This window comes from Phyllostomus hastatus, unplaced genomic scaffold (assembly GCF_019186645.2).
Source record: "Phyllostomus hastatus isolate PE091 unplaced genomic scaffold, TTU_PhHast_1.1 phas_contig_40, whole genome shotgun sequence".
In the NCBI taxonomy this organism is placed as follows: domain Eukaryota; kingdom Metazoa; phylum Chordata; class Mammalia; order Chiroptera; family Phyllostomidae; genus Phyllostomus; species Phyllostomus hastatus.
Genome location: NW_025333872.1, coordinates 16,325,605 through 16,350,481, shown reverse-complemented (window position 1 = coordinate 16,350,481; position 24,877 = coordinate 16,325,605). Strand labels below are relative to the sequence as shown.

Genomic DNA, 24,877 nt, shown 5'->3' with positions numbered 1-24,877 from the left:
TTTTAGAAAGGTATGACCAGGGCATAAATACAATTTTATCATCTGTTTTGTTACATAATATTATAAGGTTAACATTTTTCATGGAATTACATAATTACTATAATTATAACTTTGTCAAAGTTATGTATTATCATATTCTTAACTTTTCTGGTATTAGGCTGTTTTTATTTTTTTTCTAATTATTTTTCTCTATAACATTTTTCTTCTTTTGTCCTATTTTGGGGGATACATTTCCAAGAGTTAGGTTATTGAAAGGCTATGAACAGTTTCATGAAAGTGGATAAAGGTTTTCTACCAAAATTATACACATTCACAAAAGTAGCACCAAAATATGAGCATGCAAATATCTCCACAACTGCCCTAACAATGGGTATTATACCTTTATCATGTTGCTAATTTATTACATGTAAGGTAGTAGCACCTCATTATTTAATCATATTTTCTTTCAAAATAAATGCAAACTTCTTTTTAATTTTGTTTTTATTATTTTAAGATACATTTGAGAGAAGGGAATGTACAAGGAGGCAAACTATAGGCTATCAACTCAAAAAGGTTGAGAATAATGTATTACAGAGAACCTGGAATTAGATAACAATTACGTTCCTATTACATAATTGTATTTTTAGTCAATCTTAGATTTCATGGTTGTCTCACTTTAAGCAGAGGAAATAAACATTCATTCAAATTTGTCAGTTATTATTATGATAATTTAATGTTAATTGCTGAAAAAAAAGAATAAAAATAGTCCTACCCTATTTACAGTTTCTGGATTCTTATCACTTGGTTCCTCAGGAATTTTAACAAGGAATCTAGAGATGTCAGCCAACTGAGAGTGGGTTGGCAATCTTCTGACAGTGGGGACAAATGTGAAGATCAAAGGTTTGGCTTCAGAATCACCAGAAGAGACCTATGAGACATGTAATAAATTAGGCCTGTAGTCTTGTCAAATGTTTATCTTGACTTTTTCTCTATACACCAGGATACTTATTTATTTTGATAAATTGCCCATTTTCCTGTGATCATATATATGGTTGCCAAAGAAAACAGCTATAAAAATAGTCATAGTATATCAGATTCTTTTTTTTATAATACTATCAGAAAAAGCAATACAACCCCAGCAGGATCCTGTTATAGGGGATGGCAATAAAATAACAGGTGTTAATCTGCTGGAATATTATAGGGCATCTCTACCTCAGTGGATTTATCACAAACACAGTCGTCAATCTGTTTCAAAATGGACTTTTATCCATTTAACCCAGGTTAGCAGGTTCAATTTGATTCATAATCACCAAACATGCAAGAAGCTTCCATTTATCATTAACAAGAATACCAAATATGGATTTAAAATTAGAAGTAAACTTTTCTCACTACCAAAATGTGAATGTCTGCTAAAAGATATATTTTATCTTTTATTCATTCTTTATTCATTCAAAAGTAATTTTGTTAAGTGTTTCCTGTGCAGCAGGCAGTCAAGAGCTAGATACACAACAGTGAATAGGAAAGAGTCAATAGACCACTCACAAGTAGAAAGAGGATATACACAGAATACTGAGGGAAAAGTGATGACGGGAACCTGCCTACCCAACCTGGGAAACTCTAGGAAAAAAAAATAAAACACCTGAAATTTAAGTCCCAGTGAAGAGGAAGATAAAGATGTTCCAGGCTGAGAAAACCGGCTGAGAGAAGCATGGAAAGAAGCAGCAGTGTGGGGTGTGGATCCAGCTTGCACATTGTCCTATTGCCAACAGAGAACCATTGTGCTCTATAAAGCACTACAGATTGGGAAATGACATAGCCACACTAGAATTTTAAATAATACTGGCTTTGAAAGACACAAGGCTAGAGAGAAGGGAGAAAAGTCAATAGCAAATAGTTTGAGGACTAAATGAAAAGGGAGAATGAGAAGATGGTGCTGTAGATTTCTCTTTCAAGAAGTATGGATGAGAAGTAGGGAGAAAGGTTAAGAGCAGTTAGACAGGGAAGTAGAGTCAAAGAGATGCCTTCTTGTCTGTAAGGGGATAGACTTAAACATGTCTGTAGCCTGAAGGGAGGAACCAGGAGAGAATGAAAGTGGAGCAAGATCTTGGAGGGGGCGGGCAGAACAAGGTAAGGAAACAAGAGAAGAAACATGGTCTCCCTGGAGTCCAGAGAAAATGAGCTAAGATAAAGAAAGGCTCGTGAACATGATAAAATAGGGAGAGTGGGAAGGTAAAGGGAAATCACTTTTGATAAAATAATGACCATGATAAAACCAGCCCCACCTAGTCAGAGTAACACTGTCCCTTTGCTGCCTCCATGACTCTGTCACAAAATATGATATGCCCTGCTAAGATCCCTACTCTCCTTTTCCTTCAAGTTGTATCACGTTTCTGTGCCTTGGACAACTTGGACCTTATCTCAGTATGCCCTTTAATCTGACGATGTCTGTCCCTGTGAGGAATCCAGGCCCCTGAATCTCCCCACAATCCCCATGTGCTATGTGCACACCCCCAGTTTTGTTTCCATCTTGTACCATGTTCCAACCCTTGAAACACACTGCCTGGGACCCAGCCAGTCATCAAAAAATCCTTCATATCATCTTTAACCTCTTCTCTAAATATTCTAGCTCTAACTAAACTACGGCTCCCTCTGAAGGACTCATTTCCAAGGAGCTCCCTCAATGGGAGCTGTTCTCTCTCACACTAGACCTGGGAATGGAAGAGGTGTGCTCCTTATTCCTTTTTACTGATTCCAAAATCTTCTCCTTTTCTTTTACCTAGAAACTTCCAGTTTGAATCTCATATCATCAGTCTAGACTACTCACTACCTCTCCTTGTAATAGTCACCTGTCCACACCCAAATGAAACCCTCTTTTCTTTGAAGATTAAATTCCTAGTTCAATTCTACTCTCTCTAACACTAGGCTTTTTATAATACTCAATATCATATCTCATGGATAAATTTTCCAATATTGTGATGCCTCAATCTCTACTCTCCTTGTCTCTCACATCTCCAGCCTAGACCAAGAACCACAGTCCTTCTGTAATTTCAGTTTTCTAATTCTCTGACCACCACTTCTTTTCTTTCCATACCACTCCCACTAGTTTTCCAATTCTAATGCTTCTCAGAATTCACCACAATGAAAAATCTATTGATCCTTCCAACACTAGGTTTTCCTGTACTTTGTTTTAACTAGCTTGTCTTTACCAAAGGACTGCACTTACCACGATCACTCCCATGCATATCCCTCACATTTTGTACCCTGTCTCACATCGTCATCCCCATTTGGGTAAATCACAGTCCCTACTAAATCTAACCCCATACCTCCTCTACCCCTGCATAAGAGATGTAAATGTGGCTAGGGAAAACCTCACGACCATGCTTAGTGGTTTCACTTCAAATTTATGATTCTGAGCCTTAAGCAGGCCCTTCAGTGTTGCTGTATAATTACATGTAGTTCCATAGCCCATTCACTCTTCCACTTGCCTAGAAAACTCATATCTTTTTTTTCTTTCTTTAAACCCCCAACATCTTCCCAAGTTTTACTATGGGCTGAAGACTTTGTTTCTCATTCCACTGAGATAGTTGAAGGAATCAGAGAAGAACTTCTAAGGTCCTCATCACCACATCTATTCATCCACCCCCATCTCTATGTCCTTTAATGTGGCCTTCAGCCCAGCCACTATGCTCCTACTAAACACAACTCTCACTGAACACTTTACCTTATACTTCTTTTTATTTACTCAGCAAGGTCTTATTAAATGCCTACCAAATGTGAGGGAATACTGCAGGGGTTGGTCATATAGCAGTGAACAAAAATCTCTACCCCAATGGAATTTACATTCTAGTGAAAACACAGTAATAAACAATTTACATTCTAGTGAAATAAGTAGTAAAAAAGACAATAGTTATAAACTATGAATCCTGGCTATAAGATAGTTGCAATAACCCATGAGAGAGAAAATGTTAGGTTGAACTTGGTTTGCTGCAGTTAATAGTGGTCAGAAGCGTTAAATTTCTGGCTATATTTTAGAAGAAAAACTTAGAATTTGCTGAAAAATTAAATATGGGATATAAAAGGTAAACAAGAGTCAAGATGAGTACAAAGTTGTTGACCTGAATAATTTTGAAAAATAATGATTTAGTATTCACTGAAATGGGGAAAACAACAGGTGAGGCTGGTTTGAGAATAGAGATCAAATTTGATATGCCAAATACACACCCCAATGGAAATGTGAGTAAGGAAACAAGTTCAGAGGAAAGTCTGTGCCAGAGATAAAATTTTTAGGGTTGTTAACCAATGTATGGTATTTAAAACCACAAGACTAGATGGGAACACCAAGGGGGTAACCCACACATATAGGAAAAGGGGGTCCAAGACTGAACGCGCCAGATTCTACCATTAAGTGGTCTGCAGCAGAGGAAGAACTAGGAAAGATGGCATGACGGTGAGAGTTTAAGAACAGTAATTCTGGATGATTATGAGGTCCAGGCTTTGGCCTTGAGGCTGAGTGTCAGATGAGAAAGCAGGGAGGCACTGAGATTGTGAAGGTTAAGGAACTGTGAGACAAGAATGTTAATAGGGCAGTCCTTATGAAACACAAGACACACTGGGTGACAGAAAGACTGGGCTGGGGAGAAAGGCGGTGGCTAAGCATGGTGGCTCTACTGAAATTACAGGCCTAATGAACTAACTCTGGACCACTTACCACAGGATGTATCTTTCTGGTAACTTAACAACTAAAATATCTATGCCTTATGAAAAAGATGTATATTCCTTAGGGGAGTTAAAATACATAGACAAACCCTCTGAGCCAACTTTTATTTTTTAGTATTCTTTTCAGCCTGGAAAGCTATTTGTCATTATTCCATGACTGCAGTCATGTTACAGTTCCCAGATTTCAGCTTATTATCAGAAAATGATAAATCAATGCTTTCCTTTGTAGGAAAGAACATTAGACCCTTTGTGGGATTTAGAAAGCCCACTGGTCTTATCAGCAATACATAATACAACACACTTTCTATATGAATTATTTTCTATGAAGCAGTCTGCATAACTAATCTCATCAATATCATGATAGATGGAGAGCACAGAATTCACTGAGGGTAGTTCATATAGTTCATCACAGACTTTCATTTAGAAGTCAAAGAAGAGGTGACAATGCGACTTTGTCCCCAGATTCTATAGGCCTCCCTCATCCCCACCTATGATGACTATAGGTCTATCTTGGTTTCATCCAAATGCAATTTAAGTACCAATGTAGCAAAGCCCTCAGTATGAGCACCCCATTGTTATGAAATGCATATAATCATTATTAAAAGTAAGTGGCTTTACCTTCTAAAGCATATAAAATAATGAAAATTCACTAAGCCTTGCACAATTTGTGTAATTCCACATTACTTAGACCTCTATAAAATACAAGTAGATCTACACGAGTGTGAATGGAAACTGATGCTTCAATGCATAAGCTGTGCTTTTATAACAATGCCCTCAAAAGAATGTCTGAACATAACCACAGGTTGACATTGAAAGCACCTGAAAAGAAATAAAATTATTTCCTTCTACTTTATGTATTGTATTTTCCTATGGAAGTATCCAAATGCTACATAAAATTCCTTCACCAGCTATGAACAAAATTTTTAAATTTTAGTTGATGTCCTTTAAAAATAACATAAAAAATCTAATAGGACTAAAGACTCATTCATCCTCCTAGGTTACTACTGAAGAACAAGATCAGGAATATGCTCCTGTCCACACACATTCCTCAGAAGAGCAATCCAAAAAAGAGCAATGATTTGGCATTCTCTTTTAAGCTGAAAGTACAATGTTAGGGTGGAGCTCTTTTCTCTGCCTTTACCTAGCATCCTCTTATCTTACCAAAGATGCACAAAAATTTTTTTCACAGAATTTTCATTGAAAAATGATTTGAATTACACCAGCTACACTATGCAACATTCAGATGAAGAGATAATTTATGTGGAGACAGTTTTTAGATTTAGAACTTCCTGAGAGGTCGTATTAACTGCTGAAATGGAGCTAGCAGGAAGGGGAAAAGGCGGCCGCTATACACTTGCCCTCTTCTCCTGCATGTATTCCAGTGTTAGCCAGTAGACTGCTGAATCTCTTCTTTTAGGAAAGAAAAAAATAATAATTGCTGTTTACCGCACACTGTGGCCACGTTCCATTGGAGCCCAGAAATGAATTGCTATGGTAATGAAAAATCATTTTCCACACAAAGCAGGAACAGATGCATGTTAATACCGTTGCATTGGTTAAATGCTAATTAACATTTTCTGTTGTCAGTGCTGTTTAAAATCACATCTTCCTTCCTATCCTTAGGAAACTATTTTAATAATAGAAATTAGAGCTGAAAGGATTAAAATCTTTTCCTAAATATGGTTTCAAGCACTTCAAACTTTTGAGACTGTCACCTTCTCACCAGGCAGCCACATAATTTAAGAAACTGTTCTCCCCCATGCCATGAAGCAAACTGCTCCTTTGCTCAGTTTCGGGCTGCAATGCCTTCCTTTCTTCTATTTTCCTAAGAGTTCTCTTCCGATGTTGACACCCCCACTCACAGATGGCCACTGGCCTCCTTTTGTAAAACGACATTACAGGATGTCTTAGCATTGACACTGCGCCAAGGGCAGTCCTGAGCATTTTCTTTAGCTCCCCAGTGAGCAGTTCTGCCTGTACAGACGCCGTAGGTAACATTTCACTTTGAAACACACGCGAATTTATCTACTACACCCAGGCAGTTCTCCCATAAGCCCTCTTGCAGCAAACACTACAGTGCACAGCCTTTAAAAGTTCTTGAAAGCATTAAGGAAAGACTCCCTTTTACCTGGGGTGCTGTCTGAACGCTCCCTGTTAAGATGCACGAGCTCATTTGGAAGTAATAGCTCCCGCAGTCCCTCGGAAGCCCCTATTCTGGAAGCATTGATTCATCACATAAGGGAGTGAGCAAACCAATGATGAGGTGGGAAGGGAGCCTCGCACTGAAAAAACACACACTCACAGAGAAAAAAAGAATTCTAAAAAGAGGTAAAGTGGAATCCTCCCTGAATTGAAGAATGGTATCAGCTCCAAAGAGATTTATGTGTAGACAACTTTTAGATTTGGAACTTCATGAGAGGTCGTATTGACTGCTGAAATGGAGCCAGCAGAAAGAAAAAAAAGCCACCCACAGATACATGTTTGCCTTCTTTTCACACATGTATTCCAATTACATATTCTGCAAAAAGAAGAGAGAAGCCAGATTGTACAGCATTAAGAAGCTGATTGAAGGGCCCGAGCATCTGCCAATCTCAGTGATCAGCTGGTCACACTCCCTGAGAACATTTAGAGGTACAAATATATGCAAACACTGTGTCTAAATAAAAAAATGAGAAAGCATACAGTGATCATTTCAATGATATAGGAGCATCTGCAGTGACTGAGGTTTTGCTATTAAACAAATTAGCTATAAAATAAAGCTTGGAATCAAACATTCATCAAAACAAAATTCCATTCCAAGGTTTTTAGATGACAGTGAGTGTCCTAAATGCAGACAAACAAACCTCAAAACTTCATGCATGAAACGTATTAGAGTCTTCAGCTTTCAGTATTTCTATTTTGTAAATATTGATTTTTCTCCAAATCTGTAGTATCTATATTTGCACATTGGCAGTGAAAGATGCTATGTCCCAAGAGCTAGTTATAGACAAAGGATACAGGATCAAGAATAAAGGTTTTATTTTAAGGACCTGGATTATACCTCTTAACATTTTCAATGTAGTCAAAAGCCTGAATTTGTGGAAACATTACAAGTCAAATCATTGCCAAAGTGATTCTGTTAGCACACAGGGAAAACATATTCCAAAGAACACAGTACTTTTTGACCTAGAAGATGATCTAAATTTTTTAATATAATTTCTGTTATATCACCAAATCATGTGCCTTTTCTATGCTGTATATACTTATATTTTATATACTCAAAGGAGGATATAGTACCCTCCTGCCTCCAAAGAGCTTACACTCCAATTGAGACTATAAAACGGGTATACAAATAACAAAGGTATAAAGCAAAAAAGAAGAGAGAAAGGAAGAAAGAAAAAGAAACTGTCCCATACTGCAGTTCTCAAACTTTGCACATAAACTGCCTGAAGAGCTTGTTAAAATGCAGTTTTTGCTTGAGGACATCTGGAGTGGGGTCTCAGATGCCACATCTCCATCTGATGCCCTGTTCCTGGTCTGTGGTGCTGCAAGTCATGAAAACTTAAGAGGAATTTCTCCAGCATGGGGAGATCACAGTTACCTGGAATAACTCAGGGAGAAAGGGGGATTTGGGCTGCACTTAGAAAGATGGGGAATAGGGAGCTATAAAGATGGGAAAGAATAGCAGTTATTGCATGCAGAGGAGAAGCTTGAGTGAAGGCAGCTCTCAGAACTGCAGGAAACAGCAGGTGTAGTTGAAAAGGACAGGACCCTGGCATCACTTGTATACCAGCTGTGCAACCTAGGAGAAGCTGCTAAACCTCCCAAAGTCTCCATCCTCTCACCTGTAAAGTATGGATGAGAACAATATTTCTTTCACAGGGTTCTTGTGAGGATAACAATTAAATTCAGCATGTAAAGCTTTAACTCTGTGCTAGCAAATATTTAATATATGTTAACCCTGTTAGTGCCATTGTTATTTAGTTTGGTAAATAACATAAATGAGAATAAAGGAAAATAAGACTAGAAAAGCAAGTCAAGTCTTGATGATCAAAGATTTTAAATTAAGATGTTTTAAGTTACTCAGTGGGGAATAGGAATGAAGAATATATATTCAGCTACACATATTATTATCTATTGTATATCTAATTACTATTGTATGTATATATAAAACAAACATCAAAGGGCAGCATTGACAAACTCCGAAACCATCTCAGAGTTCAGCTCCCCAGTGGAAAGTAACAGTCTATTCTTTTATCAGTGGTTCAATCAGTGTATTCTGAGTGGATACAAACAACTGAAGTTCTCATGCAGCTTATTCTATTTTTTTTCTCTTATTACCTCCTCAAAAAGAAAGCAATCGTTTCGTATGCTGAACAGTCAAATATGAAAGAGGAAATACTTCAGCCCCTATATTTTGCCCTACTTAAATCCTTTATTGAATCATTTAAATCATAAAACCAAATAAACTAATCAATTACAGGGTGGGGCAAAAGTAGACATACAGTTGTTCATATGGAAAATAATAAAATAATAAAAGAATAATAAAAGAATAAACTGTATTTTGCATTCTCACAACTGTAAACCTATTTTGCCCCACCCTATATTTTGCTATTTTACTGTGTTGTATCTGAAACTTTTCACTAGTCATTTTCTTTCCCTTATTAGTTTTATTAATTGATATTTACTGGTGTTATAGACTATTATATTGAAAGAAGTCATAATTTTTACCTTAAAAAACACATAGTAGTCATGCATTATAACAGCATGCATCAGCCATAAGGTTAATAACTACATATAAGTTCAAAAAGCACATACATTGAGGACAATATCTATAGAAACCATCCTTATTTGAACAGAAAATGATGGTACTTGATTAAGGGCAAAACAGGCCCCAGGCTTGGATGACGAAAAGCAAGTTAGTTACTTCTACAGGGTGGGGGAGAGGGGCGCCTGTCCTCCAAGTACAACATATTCCCAATGGGTTAGAAAGTCACAGAGGGTCTGCCCAAGACCCTGAAGCATTTTATAAACACAGTCTTTTAATGATGATCTCTCTTCAACTAAGGAGAACAAACTGCTCTCCTGAATGATCTTTTTCCAAAAGAAAAGAATTTGTCAAAATTTGCAACAAATATAATCCAAAATTCTCTTTAAAATCTGGCATGATAGATGGCTGAAATAAGGCATCCTTCACCCTTATTACCAAACAGACATTACTGAATAACTTCCAGCCAAAAGACTTTTAAGATATTGTCTTTTAAATAAATAATATAGAATAAATAGTCTTCCTTCCTGACATGGGAAACAAATTTGAGAAATAATAAATTAGTCCACAAAAGTTTGCCAAGAAACATGTGATTAAGTAGATCCAGCTGCCAAGGCTATTTGGGTGTCCACTTATTTGTTCTTTATGCCTTGTGCTTGATAAACAAAGGTACTACGAATCCCATTTATTTATCTTAATAAACACCTGTTGAGTGCCAGGCACTATTTTAACTGCTGGGAGACATCAGGATACAGAAAACTTGGACTCTAACTTTAACACGGGAGATAATCTCATAAGTGAGACATCTTTGTAAGTTTCACTGGTGGTAAGTAGTAGAAGAGAGTGCAAGGTGACATGCTGAATACAGGCCGCATGGGGAAATGGTCTCAGGCCATTCCCAGGGTCATTTCACTCTAGCCTCTGGACTCAGTTTCTGTTTCCAGTGACCAACATTGGGACTTGCTCTGGTTTAGCCCTGAGTGGTGTTTTTCCTCTGAGGATGGGAATCAACAGGAGTTTGGATCCCCATCTCCAGGATAATACGTGACTCCAGAGACCCCAATCAGGACTATCCCAATTCACAGACTCAGAACTGGGTGTGTGGTATTTAAAGTGAATTCTGACCTCTCATCAAAAAGACGTGAGATTCCATCACAGACTAAGTTTGGCCTCATCTACATTGCTTACCCTCCCATTAACACAGCTTGTAGATTCTCTTCTCTTTGGGTACATATCCTAGTTAAAATAATACTAGTAACCCTCCTTAATTCAAGTAAACCAGAAGCTACCATTTTAACAAAACCTAGCATCGTGTCTCATGGCCAGTGGAGCGATGGATAAAAAAAAATCTAGCACCTAAATGAGACTGTTCGACATAATTAGATACTCAGAAGAAATAAATAGGCCTTATGCATGGTAGAATTTGAAAGGGGGACAGAGAAAATGATAAGAAACGTTTATCCATCAGGAATAGTGTCCAGCGGTAACTCTCCTTTTGTTGAATCACTGCCTTAGCTTGGTTTCTGTCTTCCATTTATTCGCCCTTGTCCTCTTCCCACACTGGACCTCCCTCCTCTGTCTGCTTTGTGCCATCTGACCCTGAAATTTTGACATAGCCCAGGAGTGACACCTTCCAGTCACATACTCCAGGTCTATCAACTATAAACCCACTTGTGCCAACAGTTTGCAAACAACACATTCAACAGCACAGGAATATGAATTGATTAAGTGGATGAAGAATTAACTAGAAGATCTCAAAACATGTCCAAAGAGGGAGTAACAAAGAGTGGGGCAAACAGCTGGAAACAAAGCCCATTATTTAGTCTTAACACTCAGAGATTCCATAGTGAATATTTTTTATATCAATCATGAGAGAAACAAATTCTGATCCAGAATACAGTGCATAAAATCTTATTGGTAAATAAACAGGGTGATGCTAGCTAGCATCTTTAAGTTTATATCATAATTTCATAAAGTAACATAAGAAAATATTTATTTCCAATATAACTGTTGGTATAATATGATTTATATGTACTCTTATTTAAAATAAAAGGGGAAACAATAGCATCCTATTTTATGTTTCAGATATATTTACATATGAAGAATACCCTCAACACGTCTTTATCATGTTCTACAGATAAGTATTTTATCTGTATTATTCAGTTTTAATGATGACAAAAACTGTGCTCAAAATGTGTTACTCGAATGGCTCAAACATAAAAGGGTTTAACTGATTATTTTTAAAAACTTTGAGTCTTCACAGTCAGGCTCTGCCCCCCAGGGAAGTCATGAACCTCCTCCACACACAGGGTATATTGTCACAGAAAAGATCAAGAACCAATGTTTTGTAATTAGAGTCACATCTTCACTTTCAGAAGCAATTGCATTTTAAATTAACGCCCATATACTTGGGTAACATAGAGAATAGGCCAAATATACGTGTAAAGACATGCACATCAAATAAATATCTACTGCTTATTATACATATTTTGTATTTTATTTTAATTCATTTATTTTCATTTCTACTCTGTAGAAACACATGACTTAGCAGAGTAACTGAAGGCAGATGTCAGAGAGCCAGCTTTTGTAGGTTTTGCCTTAGATTGGAAGAATAAACTAGAGAGCAAAAGAAAAGTAGAGCTAAATATTGTTTGTGCAATATAGTAGAGAGAACATGGGCATTAGGTTAGAGAGGACTGGTGCTGTATTCCCAACATTCTGCTACTTATTAGCTGTGTGGCCGAAGGCAGACTGTTGATCTCTCTGAGCTCCCTTTATTTATGACCACAGAGTTTATCCCAGAAACTCAGATGCTCTCCAGCATGAAAGGCAGGCAGGGGCACAATTAGAAAGTTTACTTTAGGACAATAGGCATAAATTTTAACTATCTGGGGCAAACCAAGACATAATCAGCCTAATTATTTGCAATTCTGTAATAACATCTCAATACTGTGGTGAGATTAAAATAGCATGATATAATATTCTGTATCGGAAGCTTGACAACACGTGTGTTCAGTAACGGTCACTACTCCCTTCTCAGAAATAGGGTGTTAGACAAATGACTAACATGCTACTTTCCCTGCTTGGGATGCTTTTTAGCAATCTTCTCCCTAGTTAACTCTCCACCCTGATGAGTTCTAAGAAACTCAGAGATTACATGGTGAATCATTTTAATTTGCATCATGAAAGTGACACAATTTCTGACAATGTACTTCATACAATTGCTACCTGGAGACTCCTCCATGTCCCCATAGGTTGGATATAGCCTCCTGTTGTACACTCTTAGCACTTGTACTTCTTCACAGTATTTGCTGCTATTGAATTCTATGGTTATATTGTGAATTCTTTAGTATCTTGCTCCAAAATTGGAACATAAGCACAGGAACAACAGGAAAATTTTATTTTGTTCTCTGCTAAAGCCCTAGCACTAAGTATAGTGCCTATCACATAGTGTATGTGTGTGTGGGGGGGGGGAGGGATAAATGTCCATTACATAAATGAATGGTTGTGTGTATTCATGATAGTTGTATGGAACATTCAGAGAGGGCAAGAGAGATTTCTGTTTTCAAGAAACACAGTGTCAGGATCCACAGAGCAATGAGAGTGATTTAATCATTGTGTGATTTTGTTACTTTAGAGATAGACTATGCATAAAAATAGCAACCCACACTGAATGCCAAAGCTGTGAGTGTTTTAGGAGTGTATGGAAGGCACCAGCACCCAAAGGGTGTGTGAGGGACCAGGGTGCATGGATTAAAATGGGGAAAAGCATCTCTATCTAGATTGCTCCTCTCACTCTCTACAGCTGTGGTCTGCCACCCTGGCCACCTCAAACACTGCACCCACTCACCCCAAGAACAGATTTTGTCCAACATATAATATGTGTAAATGCAATTTAACAAGTTGTACATGAGCTTCTCTATTTTTTTTATTTTAATCATTGTTCAAGTGCAGTTTTCTGTCCTTTACTCCCATTCCAGCCTACCCACCCATCCCTCCCCACCTCCCTCCCATTTCCAACCCCCCTAGTTTTTGTCCATGTGTCCTTTATACTTGTTCCTGCAAACCCTTCCCCCTTTCCCCTGAAATTCCCTCCCCTCTCTCCTCTGGTCACTGTCAGCCTGTTCTCTATTTCAGTGTCTTTGGTTATATTTTGCTTGTTTGTTTGTTTTGATGTTTAGGTTCCTGTTAAAGGTGAGATCATATGGTATTTGTCTTTCCCTGCCTGGCTTATTTCGCTTAGCATAATGCTTTCCAGTTCCATCCATGCTGTTGCAAAGGGTAGGAGTTCCTTCTTTTTTTCTGCTGCATAGAATTCCATTGTGTAAATGTACCATAGTTTTGTGATCCATTCATTTACTGATGGGCACCTAGGTTGTTTCCAGCACTTGGCTATTGTAAATTGTGCTGCTATGAACACTGGGGTTCATAGGTTCTTTTGGATTGGTGTTTCAGGGTTCTTAGGATATAATCTTAACAGTGGAATTTCAGGGTCAAAAGGCAGATCCATTTTTAGTTTTCTGAGAAAATTCCGTACTGTTTTCCACAGTAGCTACACCAGTCTGCATTCCCACCAACAGTGCACTAGGGTTCCCTTTTCTCCTAAACCTCTCCAACACTTGTTTGTTGCTTTGTTTATGATGGCCATTCTGACTGGTGTGAAGTGGTATCTCATTGTGGTTTTAATTTGCATCACTCTGATAGCTAGTGATGTTGGGCATCTTTTCCCATCTCTAGATATTTAATATATATCATCTCTTTCATTTCTCAACAAGCCAGCACAAGAATTATGATCTCCATTAGACAAGTGGAAGATTAAATTACTTGTTTCACCAGCACATGATGCAATTGGATTTGAACTCAGATCTGCCTGGCTAGAGCCAGGTTAATGGTGACACTTATTTGCTGACTGCTTCTGCCAGCTTCACCTTAGAAATACCCATCTGTAGGAAAGCAGTAAGAAAGGTGGTAGCACAGGATATATTGCAATGCTGTAGCCAGCAAGGCTTTTGTTCTTAACATGGCTCCTACCTGGGGCAATTGGAGGTTCTGATGGAGGTTTTTCCAAGCCTCCAGGATTTCTTTCTCAAAATGTGGCTACACACTGACTTTTCTGCCTTTCATGTCTGTTATTCTTTTACTGTGTCTATGTCAGATCTAGCTATAAAAGCAATGTATGGTTATTTTGCAACATAAATTTCAAACAGAAATGATATATCACCAAAAAATGTTACTAGCATCAGTGCTAAAGCTACATAAATTTCAGTGAGGGTAGTACCCCATAGACACAGAAAAACATTGAGTGGCTAAATATGTGTATAAGTATTTCATTATATTAAATAAACAATATTTATCTTCAAAATATCTCAAGTAATCTGTGAGCTCTATTCTATGTTTCATACCATCTATTTATTAACTCTCCTAACAGAAACAAATTTGAAGTCAGAGTCAGATTAAAATCATAAATCTACTATGTAAGTTACATAAATTCTATGAGCTTTAGTTTCTTCATCTATAAAGTGGGCATAATATAAACATCCAAATCTCATAGAATGAATGTGAAAATTAAATGAAATGACATATACTACTTCTAGTGTATCATTTGACACATAGTAGATATGCAATAAATATTAATTTCTCTTTTTTAGAATAGATTAAATATATATTTATTTTTATATTTTCAAAGAAATCTATAATTGATATAAGTATCAGAACCCTACCACATTTATCTGCATTTTCTTCCTTTTCTTACCCTTAATGTATTCACTCCAAAACAAAAAAGAAAGGCAGATCTTAACCTTTGCCTATCATCATCCTAAAGATCCTTTATGAATCCTGGGACTTGCCCACATTGCTAAAAACTAGACTCATCAGGAGTTGCCCAAAATAGAGAGCAAATTAACAGGTCAGACATTTGCTTCATATCCTCTAGGATCAATCACCAGTTAGACAGAGGGGTTCTCTTGAATGCAGATGATGAGTTTGTAAAGGATAATTGAGTGGGAGAAGAGTTGCAGGTGAATCAAATTACACTGGGATAGTTGTTCCTTTTCATTTTAGAGTTGGCATTTAGTAACTTTCACCCAGCATCCAATGTACTCCTACAGGCTGGAAGGTGTCCTGGGGTCAATGTGTAATGTAGTCTTCCATGAAGATAGAAATTACCAATGCTCTTTTCCTGATCACCACTGCATCCCTCATGCTTAACATTTAGTAGTTACTAAATATACATTTGTTGAATAAATTAATTAATCCTATATGCCTACCCTAGAGAACATAAGAGGTAAGAAACAAAGATGCTATGGGTTAAATGTAAAGAAATAGGAGATAAAACACAAAGCTTTTCTCCCCACGACTCACCTTAGTGGTAAGTCAGTAGCTGCAACTGCCTCTTACCCTTCCACAGTCCCTTCTCTGACTGACTGAGTCACTAGACTCTAGACAGTTGCCTAAGTCATAAATTACCGCAGCTTCAAAGGTGAGATACTGACCAATATAGAAGATGATGAGGAAAACATTTTTATTTATTTTCTTCTCACAGTGCGTGATGAAGTAATATGCAGGACACAAGAGTGAAATATTTCAAGTTAATAAAATAGATTATGTAAAGGTATTTTGTAAATCATGAAAGGGAGACTGACATAGCAACCATCTTCCTTGAAGAGAGCACTATTTACTGAATTTGCTTACAAATTAAAAGTCTATTAAAAGTTTGCAGTGAAAAATGGTGCCCTCATTTCCATAAAAAAAAACTAGATTACCTAATTCATACAGATTTTGTGATATTTAAGTAAAATTATATGGGGACATTCCCAATATTATGCCTACCATATAAGCTTTCAGACATGATTAGTTGTAGTTGTAGCTACATAGAATAATAATATTGAGTTGTCCAAATTAACTAGCAATCTAACATTAAGTATATATTTAAAACCAATTTTAATGCCAGATACATAATCATCAGTTTTAAGTTTCATAAAAATATCATTATTGAATATTTATTCCAAAGTACTTTTCTTTACAATCAGTATTTGGATTTTTCTTTTTTTTGGCCTTTATAGTTTACACCTCTGTATATAATGAAATCCCATTCTCACTGATAATTTTTTTAATTGATAAATCTGCATGGAAAGGCAAACCTATTTTTATCAAACCTACCTATTCTAGTTACCAGTAAATTCTAAAGCATAAATACTTTTCAAGTCTTTCATTTTAAACACCACAGCACTATTTTGCTCAGAAATCTAACTACAGTGTTCCTGGTAGAAATATTTTAAAAATCACTTCTCAGTCTATTTAAAATAGTTATTGACATTAATAAATCTGGTTACCTGGAAAGAGTTAGGGATGCTGAGCAGGCTGGCAATCTGTAAGTCTTAGATGCTGCTGCCCATACTGTATTATACCCAGCAGTGTGTGTGTGTGTATATATACATATTTTTTTCAAATCAGCATGTGATTGTGTAGGAGATGGGTGAGCCTTCAAACTCTGCAAAAATGAGTCCTAGAGGTTTTTAATGACATTCAGTGGAGCAGTATGTAGGCATAAAGGAATCTGAGGCGCACAAAGAATCTTTGTTGCAGCACATAGTTATTAAAATGTTTTGCTGTAAAAATAGAATGCCCTCTTTCTTTCTGGAGACATTTACTAAGGCCCATAATGCATCATTTCAATCTTTCAATATGCTTACTAGTAAAAATGCAATATATTTTTCTTCAGGACTTCAAATTTTACTTAAATTACTTTCAAAGAATATTTTTTGTTTAAAAACTGACAGTAGGAAAAAATAAAACAAAATGGATCCCTCTTTGAAATAGTGTTTTAGGAAAGAAGAGCGAATAATCACCAAGTACCCTTAACATTGCCCATGAAAATGTACATGAGATTTTTATCTCAAAAAAAAATCTGTGCACTTTTACAAATTCATTACTTTTAAAGAAAACTTTGACTTTTCTAGACTACTAACCATGAGCTCAGCAGCCAAACAACTGGGCTTGAATCCCAGCTCTGCCACTTAAAGAGCTGCGTGACTGTAGATGGATTACTTAACCTCTCCCTGCCTCAATTTTCTCATCTGTAAAATGTAGGTAAGAGTAGCTCTCTCACTGGGTTGAGGTGAGATGGATTAGTACACGAAAGCCCTAGGAACAGAACTGGACATAGAGTAAGTGTTCTGCAAATATTAACTTATTATCTGATAGTACTAACAATAGGATGGACATATAGGTTTTACTAGTTCGTTTATTATTTCTTCTTTCTTCTACAGATTCCCATAGCCCACTTCCAACACGTTTTTTTTAAGGTTTTTATTTATTTATTTATTTATTTTTAGAGACAGGGGAAAGGAGGGAGAAAGAGAGGGAGAGAAACACAGAAGTTAAGAGAAAAACATCAATCGGTTGCCTTCCATACCCACCACAACCAAGGCCCAAACCCACAACCCAGGCATGTGTCCTGACCAGGAATAGAACCAATGACCTTCCACTTTGCAAGATGATGCCCAAACAACTGAGCCACATGGGTTAGGGCCCCACACTCTTAAAGGTAATCAATGAGTGACCTCTTAACTACTCATTTCAGTGCTGTTTTTTCTGGAATTCTGTGTTAATGACATTGTTGGCTCTTTTCATCTTCAAGAAAGTCATTCTCCTTGTCCTCTCTGAACCTCCCTGCCCTGGCTCTTCCCCAGTCATTGCTCTGTGTCTTTCCCTCCTCAGAGAAAGAGTCCAGAGACTCAGCACTTAGGATCTCCTCCTCTTTTTGCCTGAGGTCTCTCCTCCCTGATGGCTGTCCTCTACTCTTGTGGTTTCAACATTCATAAGAAATGAATGTTGGCTCTTCAAGTTCACCTGCACTTTTCCCCACTCTCCTGAGCGCCAGCTTCTCCTCTTTGATATTTCACCTGATGGCTCTACCACAAGCACCACAGTGAAAGTGGTTGGATTGGGGAGTTCAGAAACCATATGCCTGAGGCTTGGCTCTATGGTTTACAAGTTTCATAACCTTGTCGATTTATAAACTTGAAATCTCCATTTCCTCATCCATAATAGATCATTTAGAAAACCTACCTCACAGGCTCCATTAAGTAATGCAACAGATGTAAAGTATTTGACATACTGCCTGGTGTATAGAAAACACTTATTATATATTAGATCATTATCAACATTAATGCCCAACTAAATATGTCCAAAAATGTTTTGACATTTTACACACATATATAAAATAACTCTTCTTTGCCATAATTTCTAGAAATGTTTTACTGCTGCCATCATTTTCAAGACACCAGATTGTAGCTTTTTTATTATTTTGTCTCACTTGTTTCTATCATCTGAAATAAAATATAATAATGTATTCTTCAATTATAATTTAAATTTTCCTTAGCTGTGTATGTTGCTGCGTAGTTTAAAGGTTATATTCTGGGCAGCTTCAGGTAAATCATGACACTATGAATACTTTTCTAAATGTAGTTATGAATAAATACATACTTTATTTCAGAATTTATTTGAAGAAATTAAAGTGGTATGTCTTTGCTCTTATGTTTATTTGTAAGTCTAAAATACATCTTTAGAGTGATTTTAAATAATAAAAACTGTCAATATAATTTAAAAAAGAAAAGATTGTATTCTGCAGCCTCCCTTACTGGTAGGTGTGGCCATGTGATTAAACTGTGACCAGTGAGATGTAATTAAAAATGAATCTCCTTAAAATAGTATGCAATGATCTTCTTTATCTCATACTCCATCCTGTTCTCTGGAATCTGGATGTGATGGCTGGATCTCTAGCAGCTATATTAGACACTGATGATAAAAGTTTTAATCTGGAGATGATAAAACGATGCATGGACTGGCAGGAAGAGCTCCCAATAAAAGTAGAGACTGACAATCTCTGAATTATTTTTTATGTGAGAGAGAAGTAAGCATCTATAGTGAGGTTTCTTTCTTTTTTGTAGTCAGATACAACCTTACGTGAATTAATAACATTTTAATTTCTAGCTCTGCCCTAACATGAACCCTTCATTCTAACCCGGCCAGTTTCTTCAGTCTCTCAACTTGCTTTGGCTCAGATTACTCTATTTTATTCCCACCCTCAAGTCTAAATATCTTGGGTTTTCTCTGCCAAAAAGTTGGGGTTTGCTCAGATATAGGCTCCTGGTTGATATAGACTCTATCTACCAGGAGCCTATATCTGAGTTTTAAAGTACTGAACTCCCTCCCTCTCAACTGCATGTTGTAGTGTTTGTACTTTGTTCCACATCACAATTATCCCCATAGGATAGTCTTGTCTCTCGAATTATTTGTAAGATAATTAATAATCAATTAATTGCAGGGTAGTTTCTCCTGAAACAGATCTCAAGATAAAGGTCAGGATGCCACTTGCTTACAAGGGATTAACACTGGTGAGAGAAAAGGGGCAGGAAAGGATTCGGAAGACAAAAAAGTTAAACTGTGATGCAGACCCAGCAGAGACAGGATAATTGGATAGGGAGCTCAGGGGTGAGTGACACCATGAGAGTATCCCATATTTCTGTAGATGAGGCAGACCCTGAAGGAGGTGACAGTTGGAAGCTGTCTGGCAACCATAATTCCTGCAGCTTAGCAGCCAAACCTTCCTCAAAGAGGATTCTGGGCACTACATCTCTGTATCTACCACCCTGTGTCTAGATTTTACTCTTCTCTTACCAAAACACCAATTTTAATGTTAAACCTACAATAGGTGTTTGATAAATACCTACAGAATACTTCATTAAAACATAGTCTATGCCTGGCCTGAGAAATATACCCATGCCCTAAAAGTTCCTGAGCGAGAAAAAGTTTTTTCAAAATAGTTTCTTTCTACATCCTGGAACAGGCATTGACTTTGCAAAAGATTTAAGCCCCCCTTGATTTGCAGAAAGTGCCTTTTTTACTTAACTCCATGTAATGTGTACCACCATGCTAGATGCTGGCAGACCTCCAGACACATTCCATATGAAGTATGAGCTGACTGGGGAGAGCCACCTATTTGACTTGATTTCTATGAGAAACACTATGCTCTTGGGGAAAAAATTCAAGGGAGAAAACTCACCTGCAAATTCACTGAGAACACTTAGACTAAGCATCCACAGTTGTTATTTCCACTCTTCTTTCATATGCTCCAATTGTTTTTCACTCCAAGCTCATTTGAGGGTCTCTACGGATTCTTATAAATTGGTCTCCTTCTTTTTTAAAGGGGTGGTAGGAAATGATATAAGAAAGCAGCCTACTTTGTTGTTTACCCTTCTTTCCTACTGTAATTGTTCTATCTACTTCCAATTGTTCTCTAGATACAGCAAGAGCTAGAACAGAATTGTGGAGGGGAAGGAACCCCTGAACTGAATGAGGTTCTGACTCTGGGCATTGATAAATAGGACAGCAGCAGGGGGAAGGAGCACAAGGGCTAAGTAACAATAATAGCCAGTCTTAGGATTAACTGAGATCCATCCTTCCATCTTCTCGGTCCTTTATGAGTAGAGGGAGCAAAAGTCTGTGTTCCCGTGATATGTCTGCATTATGACTGATACCTCTATTTCAGCCTAAAGATAAGCAAGATTGAACAATCACAAGGTGAGTTCACTTTGTGTGGCTGCCTGCTGCAAATCTTCCTGTATCTTCTCCTACCCACTGCTTCCCAGAATATATCTTTAGGGTAATTTAGCCACTTTAAGAATCACTCCCATCTGTTCTCTGTTACAAAGATAGCTACTTCAATAGATCGTAATCTTTGCTGGTTGGTAGGGGAGGGTGGGGATGCTGGGGACTGACACACACTCCACAGAAAAGTTGCGTAAATGCAGTTTCTATTTTTAATTCCATACTTGAATGTTTTTGAAATGTTTGTGTTTGGATGTTGTTTTCTTCATTCCCCTGAGCCAGAAGGCCTTGTCAGAAAGTCAAACTTTAGAAGTGACAACTGCTCTGATCTTATAAGGGTAGTCTAGTTGCCAGGGAAACTGCTTTAAAGGGAGAAACCAATCCTATTTGTGAATTTATAATGAAGAGAAAACAGATGCTAAGTTTTTGAGTGAGGATCATTGACTTTGGGACATATTTGGGGTCCATGCATGGTAAGAATAGGTTACATTTTTTGGATATAAATAGAGCGAAACTATTCACTCAATAGGAAACTTTTATACTACACCTGAAAAATTATAAATAAAAAATATCTCATCTCCTTCTCTTCACTTTGTAAATCTTAAAAAAATAAAAAAAAAAGATTGGTCCAGACAAGATTAGCATATTTTCTCCAGGAAATCCATGGGATCCAGGTAAGTGACCAGGATTTCATCTCAAAGCCCCACACAAGTGAAGGCCTCTGGCACACACTAAGAATGTAATTTTAGGAAGAAAACAAAACTCCATCATGAAAAATTAAGTATGAAGAGATTGGTGGCCACTTTTTTTGCAGAAATGGACAAGAATCAGGTCTGGATTTCCCTTTAAAATAACTCTGCACTTCTTCTGATTAAGCCTAAAATGTCTAGAGCTTCTTTTTTTTTTTAACCTTCTGGCAAGTTTCAGATCCTTTCTGGAAAAAAAAATACTAGGAAAATAAAAATGTCAAGTGTTATATATTTGGGCAATATAAGGATTGGTTTTTATAATAGGATAATAGAATTTGAAACTGATAGCCAAAGAAAAGATTATTTTCATCATCATCATTATCACTATTAACATCATCATCATCGTCATCAGTTATATTATTAGCACCAGAATTATCATAATTCACACCATCTTAATCTTCACTACCACTATATAATAAGAATAGCTATTCTTCTTTGGGCATTTACTATGTACTAGAAATGGTAAGTGCTTCACATTGTCATCAGTTCTCAGGAATTGGCAAGCTTTTTTGTAAAGGTCCAGATAATAAATATTTTAGGCTCTTTGGGTCATACTGTCTCTGTCACAACTACTCAACACTGCCACTGTAGGGTAAAAGCAGTCATAGAAAATATGCAAATAAATGGTCTTGTGGGTATCCCCATTCAACTTTATTTACAAAATCAGAGGTTGGTGAGGTGAAGCCTGATAAGTTTATCAGCCCCTGCACCTCATAAATATCTTTATGATGCTGTGAGGTTGGCAGAGGCATCCTCATTTCACCAATGAGGTGACCAAGCCTGTCAGTGGTTGACTAACTTGTCCGTAGTCACACAGGGAGCAGATGGAGGGGAGGGCAGGGTCAGAGCCAAGGTCTAACCTTCGCCAAACAACCGGCTGCTCTTCACCGTTGCATCCCACAGTGCAATACATGTACCCCTGGCTCTCATTCCAGATTTTAGTACACATATGAACATTTTTAGAGTTTCCTTTCTTTTAATATGTATGAAAAAATATGAACAGCAATTCCAACCTTTGATTTTACTAATGTTATTTCTTCAGATGAAATATAAGAGCAATCCTTATATAATCATGTTCATGTCTTTCTACTTTTTAAAAATAAAGGAAAAATTATAGCTGATGTTTGACAAGTGGGGAAATATTCTTAAATACTTTTAGTGTATGTATCATTTCAGTCTTTTAAAAGCTTTTATTCTTGTCTCACATTTCATTCTCACAAAAAGCCTGGGAAGGAAAAATCGTGTAATATTATTACCCCCATGTTGCAAAAGAGAAAAACTAAGGTCCAAAAATGTTAAGTGACTTTCTCAAAGCACACACTGTGCCAGTGGCCTGAGGAGGAGCAGAAAGTTCTGGCACCTGTTCCTGACATTCCTCCCGTAGTGCTGTCCACATGGGTTCTCCAAGGCTCAGAGCTGTCCATGCCAAACTCAGGAATTTTTGGTTCTCCCGCCACCATGCCAAACATACAAAAGTAACTAAAAGCCAACGACATGAGTCAGGCTCCCTGGGCCAGGTGTGCCACAGAGACCAGCAAGTGTGTGTGTGCATGCGCAGTGGGGAAAGCTTGCCTCCTGATTTCCATCACAGCAGTTTAAAGTCTTTCTGAATTAACTATAAATCACACTTCAAAGGCCAAATGCTAAATGACTTGACACTGAAATTCCATGTGTTTTTAAAAGAACACTCACTTTGGCTGTTAATGAGCTATTTGACCTGGATCAGATTAATGCCTGTTTGTTTGTTTTTTTTGGGGGGGGGGGCGGTTATTATTCAATTACAGTTGTCCCAGCTTCCCCCCATTGGTCTCCACTGCCCCACCCACCCACAGTCAATTCCCACCGCGTGTCCATATCCACAGACCTTTATACATGTTCCCTGACTAGACCCTTCAACTTCTTTGTTTTTTTAACCACAATTTGTGACTATGAATGAGTCCTGTTCAGTATTTTTAAGATGAATTAGAAAAGAGAAGAGTAGAATGGAACAGAATTAAATTTAATAGAAAATATTCAAAGAGGCACTATTTTAGAGACTGTTTAAGACTTACATAAATATATACAAGCATGTTCACACATACTAGTTTTGTGGTTAACAAATTTGAAAGCCACTGAACCAGATGATCTGAGAGCTTTGTGAAACTTTAACATTTAATAACTCTATAACCTGCTCTTCCTTCAATAAAACCAATCAAACCATACAGTGAAGTGATTGAAAGTCAATAGAATTGTATTTCTTATAAATCCTGTCAGTCAGAATCTCAAAATCTTGCAATTATTGAGAAACTATAACCAGCTTTTATAAATTCTGTTATATTATGAATCATAGTATAATTCTATTTATGCCATTATAATACTATTAGTATATTAACAGTAATAATACTGTTGCTACATTATAGGTATAATGTAATTATACCTATGTTAAATATATTAATATATTTATATAGGTGTAATATAATTACATAGGTATAATATAAGTATGTTATATTATACTAATATACTAATATCTTAATATTATATTAATCATAAAGATATTAAACATATTTTGATTGGAAAAATATGCTCAACAAAGAAATAAGTTCTGAAAAACCTGCCTGATTCTCATAGAACTATTTGCCTACATATAAATGAAACAAGATCAGATAAGATGCTTCATAGCCTGTCAAGTATGAGGCCATATCAGAGTAAATCAAACATATACCAAGATATGTAAAAAAGGCAAAACTTCCCAGTTTTTGTTTCCTTTTGAAGGGTACAGAATAGGCTAGTTCTAGGCCAATATGTTCCAATTTGCACTGAGATGGCAACTCACCAGTCTACAGAAAAATCCAGCCAAGAGAATGCAGCCCTTTCAGCTCCACTTCCATCTGGAAGCCCCACAGGAAACACTGCCTCATCTGCAGAAGTGGTAGTGCCAGGGTATGTGACAAATTGAGTAAAAAGGACAGGAAAGACACTTCAAGAATCCACTTTTTGAAATTGAAACCCATTCTATTTTTAATCCTCTCTCTCGGGTATTTAATTCCAGATCCTAGTCGAGTCATGTTGTGAAAAGTATCCAGGTTGACAAATTATC

General features: G+C 37.0%; 1 protein-coding gene across 10 annotated transcripts in view; it reads right to left on the bottom strand.

The window, feature by feature from the left end:
- The window catches only part of LOC123822047 (muscular LMNA interacting protein), a 232,971-nt gene that overhangs the window by 126,348 nt on the left and 81,746 nt on the right, over positions 1 to 24,877 (bottom strand). For 9 of the 10 annotated variants that reach the window (XM_045843875.1, XM_045843876.1, XM_045843877.1 and 6 more), the window contains exon 2: positions 752 to 907. The exons of the other annotated variant lie outside the window; for it this stretch is intronic. In XM_045843875.1, coding sequence (XP_045699831.1) covers positions 752 to 907 — 156 coding nt within the window. The remainder of the gene's footprint in view (positions 1 to 751; positions 908 to 24,877) is intronic. 10 annotated transcript variants of the gene reach the window in all.